General features: G+C 42.4%; 1 protein-coding gene across 7 annotated transcripts; it reads right to left on the bottom strand.

Annotated features, from left to right (window-relative positions):
• Positions 1-644: 644 nt before the first annotated feature.
• Positions 645-11,775, bottom strand: tbc1d30 (TBC1 domain family, member 30). Of its 7 annotated transcripts, XM_077499999.1 has the most exons (16): positions 11,034-11,775; positions 9,146-9,310; positions 7,329-7,390; positions 6,517-6,582; positions 6,300-6,425; positions 5,968-6,153; positions 5,820-5,889; positions 5,038-5,136; positions 4,780-4,948; positions 4,597-4,702; positions 4,417-4,523; positions 4,212-4,342; positions 3,945-4,142; positions 3,797-3,871; positions 951-1,966; positions 645-872 (listed from the first exon to the last, which is right to left on the bottom strand). In XM_077499999.1, the coding sequence occupies exons 1-15, from the start codon at positions 11,446-11,448 to the stop codon at positions 966-968; spliced, it is 2,976 nt and encodes a 991-aa protein (XP_077356125.1). In that variant the 5' UTR covers positions 11,449-11,775; the 3' UTR covers positions 645-872; positions 951-965. The 7 variants fall into 7 exon arrangements, with proteins under 7 accessions (XP_077356125.1, XP_077356124.1, XP_077356128.1 ...); XM_077499998.1 differs by having other exon boundaries at positions 645-1,966; positions 11,034-11,774; XM_077500002.1 differs by lacking the exon at positions 11,034-11,775 and adding an exon at positions 8,264-8,445 and having other exon boundaries at positions 645-1,966; positions 9,146-9,277.
• Between the last annotated feature and the right edge of the window lie 692 nt (positions 11,776-12,467).

A 12,467-nucleotide genomic window follows, 5' to 3' on the forward strand; every position in this document is an offset into this window, starting at 1 on the left:
CAGTAATTATATTGTCTGGTTTTGCACTTGATGTTAAAGTGCTCTTTGAAAACCAGTAAAAGATTTTATCCAAATTAGCCTCTTAATTGCATAATACATAACTTAAAATTCTCTAAATAAAACTTATGACACTCGTTTAAACCATTTCTCATAATGTTTTTTTTTTTTAAATATTACTTTTTAGATAGTCATGGCAGGTAAGTAGCTAATCAAATGGTGCCGTGAAAATTAATGAAAATTTTCAGCCTGAAATGTATCACCTCATCTGTAAATGTTAACCTATATAATTGGTGGAGATATATTGCTGTCAAACTTTTTTCTTTTTTTTTTTAAAGCATTTTCTTTGTTCCAAGACTGATTAACCAAAATAAATGAATAGTTAAATAATAAAGACCACTCTATAACTCTCTTCAGGAGTAAAAGCTCATCATATATCAATCATAATTTAAATGTGTTTTTATACAGTATATGCTATTGTTGATACCTGTTTTGTTTTTTTCTTATTTGTGCCTATTTATATATTATAAAGAAAAAAAAAAGATTCATTCATAATAGCTCTAAACCTGTGTCTGTTTTCTCTATATTTTTTTTTATAACACATTCGAACTAGACAAAAAAAATGATTCTGAAACTGAAACCTTGCGCAATGTGAACACAAAATTTCATCCTTCGTTTATTTGTACATTCCTTGTGGTTTTGAACAGTCACGATGCAAGCAAACACATTTTTCTTTCTCGTGCATCTCACACAAACTTTCGGTTGTTCTATCTTCTTGGCATAGAAACAAGTGGATGGCTTCGGTGCGGTGGGGGCAAGTGTGTTCGCAGTCATGCTTCATTTCTTGTCAGTGTGACGGTCCAGTCCGCGTGGACCTGCATAGGCAAAGGAAACATTCTTTGTGAACTTTTCTTAGCCAAGCCATTTCCAGGAGGCAACGCGGTGTGACTGACTGCTGGAAAAAGTTCTCAGCGCCTCCTGGTGGTGCCGGCGCCACTGCTACAGTTGCGGCTCATCTGGGGGAAGCAGACGGAGGGCGTCCTTGACGTGGGGCCGTACAGGCCCAGGTTTCGGGCGGCCGCCGACTTCCTGGGCAGCTTGACGCACGGGAACGGCGAGAAGACTTGCGCCTTTGCCACGGAAGAGAAGGACGGCGTGGACGGGGAGGCGGGGATACAAGAGCGTGACGAGGACCCGATGGACGAGATGGACGGCGTGGACGGGGAGGTTTTGTAGAAGCCTCGAACGGGTGTGGAGGAAGCAGCGTGGCGGGCGGAGCTTGGCGGCGGCGTGGATGGCGGCGTGGGGGAGGACGACGGCTCGGCGGATGTTAACGTGGAAACCGGAGAAGGTGATGGACTCAGAGTGGACGGTGCAGAAGACGTGACGTCTTTGTGAGGTGGAATGATGGAGCAATGTAGACCGGCACCCTCGGAGCTTGATGAGTCCTCCTGCAGGACCGAAGATGGAAGAGGAGGAGCTAGCTGGGTTTCTAAAGTCACGTTTTGAGGTTTGTCCTCCAAGTCCATGGAGACCAGCTTCGCCTCCACCTCTTCGGCATCCTCACACTTGCAGGAGACGCTCCCCTCAGCAACACCGTCACCAACTCGATCTTCCGTTTTCCCATTCTCCTCATCAACCTCCTCGGAATCTGCGAAGCCCAGCTGGGCTCGGGCCCGGGCAACGTTCCTGCGATGAGCTCGTACGTGAGCCCGCCAGGGTGACCCCACGCTGCCTTCAGAGCTCGCCCAAGACGCGCTGCTGTCGGAGGGCCGTGAGCCGCACCGCTGCCTGGCCGGAGAGCCCCGGGCGTGTGATGAAGCGACAGGACGGATGGCTGGACCGGTGGAAGAAATGTTGCCGGAAGCCCGGGGAGATCCGCAGGGTTTCCGACCCAGAAGCAGATGATTGATGACAGTGCTGGAAGGGTTGAGTTGGGACGGCAGGATGCGGGTGGCCGGACACTTGTCTGGAAGATCACGAGGAGCGAGAAATTAAAGTAAGAGTATGATGCTAATTCTTCGTAGACTACTCACAAAAAAAAATTTCAGGTGAAATTCCGGAAAATTCACATCAGATCATGAATGGAGCAATACGTTTCTTAAACAGGAAGTGGCCACTGAGTGCCAACAGCAAATTGCAACAGTTACAGAGTGAGTAGATGAATCACAGAAAGGCATAGATGTGGATAACCTTGAAAATTTCTGCAAAAAGTAGTGAAATTTCCAAAAGCTGACCAAGGTTATTTTAGTTAATGAAAACTTAAAAAAAACGAAAAAAAACAAAAAACTAAACTAAAATTCAAAACAATTTTGTCAACAAAATAATTATGAAAATACTTATTTTTTGTTTTTAAACAAAAACTAACAAACTACATTTTATGTTTAGTTTTCAGAAATTAATTTAATGCATGAGCCTTTGGGGATTTTGTTTAAATGTTATTTTAAATAGATTTATTTTTATATTAACTGGAATAAGGTCATTTGAAAGTGTGTCACACAAAAGTGACGTCATCTAGCAGCAGCCAATAGAAAAGCACCTTCAGATGACGTCGCTCCTAGACGACAAATTCTGCTTGACTTTTGGCTCCAGTGGCTCAGCTCGCCTGCTTTTCCATTTAACTCAGCCGAAATGCAACGCTAGGTAAGAAATGCATGATTTTTTTCATTTTACCATGGTGTCATATAAATATTGGGTACAAATAATACACTTTTTTTTTTTTTTTTAACTAATATTGAAACTAAATAAAACTAAACCTTTTTTAAATAAAACTAATACAGAACTAACAGAACCACCCTGAAAACTAACTAAATGTATAAAACAAAACTCACTCAAAATGAAATCAAAACTAACTAAAATGAGAATTCCAAAACTATAATAACCTTGCTGTTGTCATCACAGGTGTAGACAAGGTCAAATTAAGGTCACCTGTAAAATGCATTTGAGGTTGATCCTGAAATTTAGCTGAATAGTGCCAAATTTTTGTGAGTCACGTATGTCTAATAGCAGGGAGCATAGGTGATTATTAAATGGTGAAAACGCATTCAGGGGACTTGAATTAGCTCGATGCTAATGTTGATTAACGACTGGAGAAGAAACATTGTTAGTAATCGGAAAAATTAAGAGCAGATGGAAAAAAGTCAACATAGTGATCATAATTACAGTGCAAAAACTCAAATCTGACCAGTATTTTATGAAGTAAAAAATATGCCAAGGTCTTTCTTCTAAGCAAGCAGGTTTTGTGCAGGAGCAATGTCATTTTGCTTCAGATTGTTGCTAATTGTTTTAAAAAAAAAATCTTGCCGAGTTCAATTTTCCTGTTCTACTGGCAGATAATTTAACTAAAGCAAGTAATAGTAGTCATTTCAGGTTTTGCAGTGTAACCTACGGAGGACCAAAAATGCCAAAATAAAAATAAATAAATAAAATACAAATGGATATAAACATATGATTCAAAAATTAATTAAAAAATGAAATAGATGGCAATAAAAACAACTCACAACCGAATAACATTTTATGACGCATTTCATGCTGACAGCATCTGCAGCATAAAATAAATGAGCAGAGCGTTTTTAATCAATATTGAAATCTATATATTTATTTTTGTATTTACTTTATTTCCACATATATATGTAGATCTAGTTTTTAGATTAATTTTTTTATTTGATTTTTGAATTATATTTTTATATCTGTTTTGATTTTCACTTTTATTTATTTTTTCAGCATTTTTGGTCCTCCATAGTAAGCAGTCATTAAAGCCCTTCGATTAAGACCACAACCCTGAGTTTGGCATTAATACCGTCACTTTGATGGCAGCCGTCGCCGTGGCTGCGTTTGTTATGCAGAAATCCAGGACGAGCGCTTATGTGGGCTCCTACAAGTCAAAAGGTGGCGTCAAATCCCCTCTTTAACCTGCCGCCCTGTGTCGTCCCGTCCCTTGGGCCCACCTGTGCGTATGCAGAGCTGCGTGGCCTGCTGCTGCTGCCGCCTCTTGATGCGAGCGTACTGCTTCTTGAGCGCATGAATGTCGGTGCTCATGCGTTCCATCATCATGCTGTTGATAGCCGCCTGGTGTTCCGCCCTGGCTCCTCCCCCCACCGCGCCCGGACTCAGCTCGGCGATGTTGCCCTGCTCGGCTCGCTGGTCTGGATGCAAACTCGCTAGTCATTGTCATGTTTTCAGATTTGAAAAAGGTGAGATTGACCCTGCCTGACCTTTGAGGTGCTTGTGGTATCGTTGTATCTCTGGCGCCAGCAGCCCCCCGAGCGGTCCCAAACAGCCGAGCGCTGACATCACCGCGTCGTCGTCGTCCGCTTCCGCCGTCTCGTTGTCGCTCTCCCAACCGCTGTTGACGACAAACAAAATCCATCACCAGAAGGCCGAAGTGTCACATTCTCGAGCGCTTTTCCCCCATCCCACCTTCCGATGGGCTTGACTGAGGTAGGGAAGGGCGTGATGTTGTACGTGTACTTCTCCCTCAGTTCGGCCAGCTGAGGGAATGGAAACACCGCCATGCCGTAAACTTCCTGAAAGACATTTCCGCCTTGCTGTTTAAAAGGTTACATATTCACAGTTTCTTTTTTTTTTTTTTTTTTAAACCTGTATGAGGTCAGGAGGATCGATGAGGTTGTGGTCCAGCATCTCCTGAGTCAGACAACCCATCGTGCTGTAGAACTCGTCGGCCGTCTGGCAATACAAAATCCTCCTGGACCAAATCAAAACAGGATTGGGAATTTCTGTTGAGACACTCAAAAGTGGACGCTGACCAAAAGTCGCACTCACTCTCCCAGTCTCTCCCAGATGGCGAGGGCCACACGGAAGAGGACCTCAGAGCCCTCAAAGAAAACCGAGTCCCAAATCTTGAGCACGGTGTGCGCCGGCAAGCACGTGGCGAACATGGTGAGGAACCACTGCATGGTGAACACGTTGGTCAGCGGCGGCTCGTAGCTACCTGGCGGATGCCACATTGTCAGACAGGATAGTTTGACTTGCGACACAAAGCCAAACCAAAGCGTACATTCATGTGTGATGATGTCATACCTCCCGCCTCCTTATTGGCCACCTTCTGGAGGTGGTGCAGGTGTTGGGACAGACGGGGAAGCTTGACGCGCAGCAGGTCTCGGAACACCGCCATGTCCACTAGGGGTGTGCCCAAAAACAAAAAACAAAAAAATCGATTCACATAAGAATCGCGATTCTCATTTAGTATGATTATTTCATACTGTCTTGCCCTTGTTTATGTGTGCCTTCATTGGGAGCGCTGTTCATGTTGTACACTATTTGGCCACTTAGGGAAAGTGTGGTTCAGCGCGTTCTGATAGACTAGCCTCATTAGCGATTAAGGAAAAAGACATGATCAAGTTATGCCAATAAAATTATTTTTTATTTTTTTGCAACATAGGCAGAGCATATGCCGATGAGTAATGTTAAGCTGCTTCTCTGTATGCATTCCTGAAGTGTTTCGTATGAATAGCCATTCGTTTGAGTGATAAAACTGCCACAAGCAGCATGCTAACATTTTAATGTCTCCATTTGTCATTCTGTCTTGCAAACCAGACTGGAATAGATCATGACTATTCTTTGCACATCTATAAATTGAAGCAGAAGTCATTGTCAATCAAATCATTTTGAATCCACAATCATTCTGAATCGAAAATTTATTTTGAATCAAATCGTGAGACAGTCAAAGATTCCCACCCCTAATCTCCACTGATAGAGACAATATATGGGTCAAGTCACATGACACATCTGGACCAATCAAATCGAATGTTCATGTGGAAAAAAAAACCCCCAAAAAGTTGTGTGAGTGTGTGTGCGTGTACCTGACAGTGCGCGGAGGTTGTTGGCAAAGTAGCTCTCAGGCAGCACTTTGTCAATCAGGTAGATCATGACCTGCAGATGACATCATCATCACGAATGTGTGGCGATTTCATTGTTGGATTCTCAGAGGTCGGCGTCCGTCGAGGTCACCTTCAGCGCGTCGCTCTCGTCTCCCTGCGTCACCACCAGGATGAGCGCAGCCAGCACGTTGAAGCCTTGGCAGTAGCCCACCGCTTTGTTCCAGCGGGCGTACGCCAGCAGAACCCGCTTCAGGACCACTCTGTCTTGCTCCCCCTCCTGGCCGCAGTAAGAACTGCAGCCTGTCCTATGCAGGTCCTGGAAGGTGAGATGTGTGAAATACATCTGGTATGTTGGCTATTTTATTTTTTTCTGAGGACTTTTTTTTACTGAGGACTTTTTTTCACAAATTTGCATTTGAGTACTTTTACCACCTGTGATCATCAACGACCTGAACTTATCACCTTGACGATTTGGATGCCTAGCGAGTCGTCGTCTGGGTTGCTGCGCTCATTGAAGGCGAAACGGAGTGTCTTGTCCCAGTCGATGGAGATGCTGTGGAGGTATTGGTCAGCTAGCGTCAGCCACACCTACGTACGCACACCCAAACACACACATCGGGGTTGAGTAGTTCACGTGTTTATATCAACAGTGGGATGCTTAGTGGGATATGTGACTCACCCTCTTCCTCCATTCTTTGGGAATGCCAGTTGGAAGTCTGGCCACAGCTTTAAGGGCGTCGTACCACTGCAGCACACAAAACACTACACTCTAAAAAGTCTCACTGGGATAAAAATATGTATAAAATAAAGAGCTAGTAACCTGTATGTAAAAAAAGAACTGTGCAGTTTGCTATATTAGGTTGAACTAATAAAATTTGAATCATTTATTTAATAATAATAATAATAAATTTAACTTAACACCTTTCAGGACAGACACCCAAGGACACTTTACAGGGTACAGTTAAACTAAGACAATTAATTGCATTTTACTCACTTTTGTTTGTATAGCAGCTGAAAATCACATCACAGTATATACAAATTGGTTACATTTTATCAGTTGTCAACAATATTGGAAAATGAATACATTGTTTTAATCAGCTAAATTACCTAGATAACTAGTAAATATCCCTATAAAATTGGTTTGTTTTATTCAACTATAAATTCAAAACATTTCAACCAAAGTTTTTATTACTTTAACATTTCTTAGATTTAATTAAATAGTTCTTAATTAAAGTTGAAGTCACTAATCTAAATGAAGTCACTTTGTTGCCTTATTTATTTTAGCAGACAAAGCTTGGAAAAGTTCTAATTCATTTGCTGTGTTTTCTCTTGAGTTTTGTAAACAAACAAAAATGGTTTAGACAATCATCCTGTTACTGAAGGTTGACTGATGCCATTAAATCACCAATTTTTCCCAGATCCATCACAATTGTCACCAGCGGGTTGAAATGGGTCAATGTACGTTTAAAAGTTGTTTGTAAGAGTTTTGACCTGCTGGAATCCATTCTTCCCAACAGAAGGTTCAATGGTGAACTTCAGCCTTGTGTCTACTCCTGTCGGCACAAACAATGCCAGGGAAAGTTAGACATTGCAGGGAAAATGCCTTTCTTTACTTTCAGCATACAAGTATGTGAATGTATGCTGAAATGTGTAGAACATTTCTTTATCATGGCCAGCAAAAATATATTTTAAAGCCAATAAAAAAAATGACAATGCGGATACAAAGTGAAACAAACAGAAATAAAAGTTACGTACAAAATATATACAACTGTTGGCCTGCTAGCGCATGCGCAAATAACCCGGAAGTGTCGCTGTCCCTTTGCGTCGCGGTGCTAAATTTAAATTAATGATGTTGAAATATAACAATTAGATTTACGAAATTCACAAGGACTAATGTTTTAAAAGGTGTAAATGCAATTTTAGATAAGGTTATGTTCCAACGACGATCAGTTTCAAGCTTTGTTTCTCCTGATGAAATCTAAAAGTGGGACAACCTGCTTGATTGGTCTCGTCCGCTTCGTCCTCGATATTGTCCTCCATTCCCCGTTTTATTCCCAGAGCTGTCTTTCCTGTTGACTTCTTTCCCTATGCCTGCTCGGAGCTTTTGGAGAGGATTATCGGTATCTAAAGCGAAATCCACGCCCACTTCGGTTGTCAATCACGCTCAGATTAACGCCACTCAACGGTCATAACATTAGGTACACCGGCACATCTAATTTGTTTACATTTCGACCGAAAAAAAAAAAAAACACCTTTGTTGTAAAATAAAGGGTACAGAATGAGATTACTAATTTTTTTTTTAGAAAAACTATACAGTGATTTTTTTTTTTTTTTTTTTTTTTTTTTTTTTATCTGTACGCATGCTTGTCTTTGGTGACCTCAAGGCAGCATTGATTATCGGTGACAATGGCCGTCGTGCACGTCACCTGGCTCGAGCGTGCACAGCAGCCTGGGTGCGCTCCTCGAGATGCCGTTGCGTTTCCTCAGCACGCTGCTGATGATGTTGCCGACCCCGCCCGATGCCTGCTGCCGCTGCCGGCCGCCCGCCCGAGGCCTCCTGCCGGCCAGGGAGACGGCGGAGGCGCCGCCGAGGCGCTCCTGCCGCATGCTGAGCCCCGAACAAGTCCGAGGTACAGTTAGCTCATGATGTGATAGCTCATGACGTGATAGCGTCGACTCGATCTGTCTGCAAAACTAAATAAATGTTTTGTATTTTTTTTTTAATCCCCAAGCGTCCGGTTTGTAACCGTGAATTGAGGAGTGCTACCGCTACGGATGATTCTCAACATCGCTTCCTCCTCTTCATCCTCTTTTTGGCACGTCATCAGGAGGAGGTGCAAGGATGCAGGAAGCAGCAGGAGGAGGAGGAGAAAATACACCACCAGGGTGAGCTCATTCCCATTTTATTTTAGCACAGTTGTCAACCGTGCAAGTTTTTGATCTTTCCGTCCTCCAACACACCTGATTCAAATGATCAGCACATCAGCAATCTCTGGAGGAGCCTGATAACGAGCCTGATCATCAATCACTTAATGATGAACGGCCAACTGGTAAATAAATAAACAGTTTTACTTAAATGTTAACTTTGCATAGCTGTTTTTCTTCTCTGGAAACAATTAGTGAGTTGGGACGAAGTGTCATCAGAAACACACGAGCGACTTTGTCAGCTCCATTCATTGCGTGTTTTAAACTCAACTCAACTCAAGTTTATTTATATAGCGCTTTCAAACAGCCTGAGCTGTCACAAAGAGCTTTACAGAAACACAAATACTTGGTTGATTAAGATGATTGTGATAAATGTTTCTTACGTCGTTTTTTGGAGACGGCTTGAAGGCAGGCGGTGATGATGTCGTAATTCTTTTGCAGTTTGTGCACCAGTCGGTCCCGCCTCCTCAGCTGGCGAATCAGCTTGGCCGACTGGATGCTTGTGCGGTGCTTGACCTCCTGGATGATGGCGCGTAGCTCTTGGGGCTCTGGAAAGCGGAGGGGGTGGGGGGTACTGATAATACTGTCCAAAAGTCTTCCACAGGCTTTATATTATATATATATATGTATATTATATATATATATATATATATATATATATATATATATATATATATATATATATATATATATATATGTATATTATATATATATATTATATATATATATATATATATATATATATATATATATATATATATATATGTATCACATCACATTTCAGCCCCCAGACCAGCAGGGGGCAGCAGAGAGGTTACACAATCAATTGCCATGTCATGCACAAAGTACGCTGTGGGTGTGAGCAGCTCAGGAAGCCAAAAGCTGGATGTTGACACACCGTATTGTTTAACTTGACCGGGGGTCACATGACTGGTGGGCAAACACACGCGCACGCACGCACACACACGCACACAAGAATGTCAACTGTCAACATGCTCATTAGTGTTTAGTCATGTCTTTAATGTTTTGTCCCTCTCAGGTCAGTTTGACTGCTTGAATCTGAACTGTTAAAAAGCCTAAGAAAAAGAAAACTCCTATTCATCTGCAAGACTAGCACACCCTGCTGGTGTGGAGACTTTTGCTCAAGCAGACAAGATGAACTAAAAAATGTTTCTGGCACACAACACATTACAGTGTCTTGTTATGATCACTTACATATTTGCATCCACAATTTGCACACATACATGAAAAAAAAATCCACCTCAAAGAATGGGTCAAGTGAATTCTTGAAATGCAAAGTGTTCTATTGACAATCCACATTTCTGACTTTCACACCGGCTTACACAAAAACAAACTATTGCTTTTGTCGTGTGACTATAGTCAAATGACATTTCATCACATTTTGAAATTAAAATAATCTTCACAACTCAAGTTAAAATGTTCCAAAGTCCAATGCTTTTTGATTAGCTGAGAGCTTCCTTTCACAGAGTTAATGCTGCATTTGAGGAAGTTTAGAAGTCGGATTGATCCCACTAACGACCTCAAAGCGTTCTAGGCAAATGTAAACAACAAAGATGGCTGATTAGTGATTATGATAAATTGTTTGTTGTTCTGGTTAACACAGTCAGTCCTAATCACGTTGGGTTATGTGAGGTAACTTATTTTGAATCAATTAAAGTAATAATAAAGAAAGAGATATTGTAAAAATGTTTACTCTTTATGTGACTTGTTTTGCCATTCACAGTCTGTGCCACTAGTGTCGAGTGATGTCAGAATGAAGCCAGTTAATTAATGTCGGGGTCCTTCATCTGACTCCCCACCCTCCTCGAATACAGCATTAAACCACCATTTTGAGTTGTCACATATTTGCTCAGAATTATTTAATTCAAAGGCTACTTGTTTTGTTACATTTTGCCATGCACATTACCTTTATTTGTTCTGTGAACTGTATCATAATGAGACATTTACATGCTATTTTAAATGCGTGATCAACAGACTGTTAGAGTGCATGCATACCAATAGAAAAATTACAAAAGTTGCAATTGCAATATTTTTTTTTCCTTTTTTATTTCTATTTGTGTTGCATGACAGTGTATTTTACTTTGCACATGACCTTAATTATTTCCCCATTGAATAATGAGCGAATCATGACTGCGACATGTGCATAAAATGATCACATTTACAGAGTGCAATAAGTGCAAACATACAACGCACTCTTTAATAGTATCAAGGAGGTCACTGTGCAAGTGACCGAGTCTTCTCGTTACTCACCTTTGCGGGCCAAATAGTTGACCTGGTGTTTCCTGGTGTGTTTCTCCTGGAGCTCCTGCAGGAATCCGGAGCCGGCGTTGCAACGGCCCTGGAAAGCATCTGGGCCGGACGCCTCGGTGGAGCTGTCCCAGCTGTCCACGTTCCTCCTGCCGCTGTACGTGTCGTAAAGCTCCACCAGCAGGCAGTCCACGATGGACGTCCTCGGGGTGGCCGCGTCGGGGTCGCTGTCATTGGCCCGAGGTGGGGGCGTCGGCGAGGGTGAGCGTGGTAGGGAGCCACCGGGAGAGCCGTCGGGACTGATCCACCGCTTGAACCCGGAGAAGTCGTCCTGCTGGGGGCCGTCCGAGCTGACAAAATCGTCACATATGTCAACACCCAACAGTTGTTTGCTGTTGAACTGCACTTCAGACGCCATGGCTGAGTACACAGGAATTTTTTTTTTGGAACTACTTTGTGCACACAGAATTGAAACTTTCCTCGTGCATCGCTTGTTTCTCCGTGCGAACGTGCAGGTAAGATGGGCCGAGCCTCCGCACACTTTTCACGCTTCCTTCCTTCCTTCCTTCCTTCCTCAATCTTTGACGTCCCACGCGATTGGCCGGCCCACTTTCGCCCAAACGAACTCTGCCAAAGTTCGGCTGGCACGACAGGTGCGACGGCTTTGAACGACCAATCAGAGGCCAACTACCAAAGACACGAAAGCGACCAATCAGAGGCCAGATCCAAAAAACACGAAAGCGACCATTCCGGTTTGCATGCTGCGGCCACGTTGTCAACTTTGCCCTTAAATAGCGTACATACGACACGAAATGCAAGTGTAGAAGTGATCCAATATTTTATGACTTAAAATTTATCCACACGTAACTATGGTAATACATTTCTGAACGGCGTGATATTAGTCAAAAGTGTTATACTTTAGAAGTTTAGGCTAAATAACACGTATATTTTACAGCTAAGCTAAGAGGTTGGCATAATCATTCTAAAGTAAAAAAGCAGCAAATAAGTTGAAATTCCGTTGTCCAAGAAAAGTCACATGACTAGCAACGCACAAACAAAGTAAGGGCAGTCGACAGGAGCGCAATCATTTTTAATAAGACTAACAATAAATATATAACCCATCAAAATATTTAATTACAAGGGACACAAGTATTGCCAGGGGGTTGCTGTATTGTTTGCTTTGTTTAAATATGCTTTTGCAGTCTGCTCTTCGAGTTTCCGTAGTCAAATCACGTGACTACATGTAAACACAGAAGTGGAGTCGCGAGAAGTGAAGCCACCGGTGGCCATCTTGCATTGCCACTTGCTCGTCGCTTTCTGTCTCCGGCCAAAACGCCACAATGTATGGCGTACGGTTGTACAAATAGCACTACATTCACTTTTCATCGGTAAGTAAGAATGCTATTATAATTTTCCTCTGATAAGGTAAATCTCAGA

The sequence above is a fragment of the Festucalex cinctus genome, chromosome 16 (assembly GCF_051991245.1).
Source record: "Festucalex cinctus isolate MCC-2025b chromosome 16, RoL_Fcin_1.0, whole genome shotgun sequence".
Classification (NCBI taxonomy): Eukaryota; Metazoa; Chordata; class Actinopteri; order Syngnathiformes; family Syngnathidae; genus Festucalex; species Festucalex cinctus.

What these genes read in the sequence shown, in the direction of transcription:
- tbc1d30 (XM_077499999.1), bottom strand. Translation starts at nt 11,448, where the DNA reads ATGGCGTCTGAAGTGCAGTTCAACAGCAAACAACTGTTGGGTGTTGAC. An exon ending in AGCCGTCTCCAAAAAACGAC is followed by an intron (nt 7,391 to 9,145) that starts GTAAGAAACATT and finishes TTGTGCCGACAG; the next exon opens with GAGTAGACACAAGGCTGAAG. An exon ending in CCAAAGAATGGAGGAAGAGG is followed by an intron (nt 6,426 to 6,516) that starts GTGAGTCACATA and finishes GTGCGTACGTAG; the next exon opens with GTGTGGCTGACGCTAGCTGA.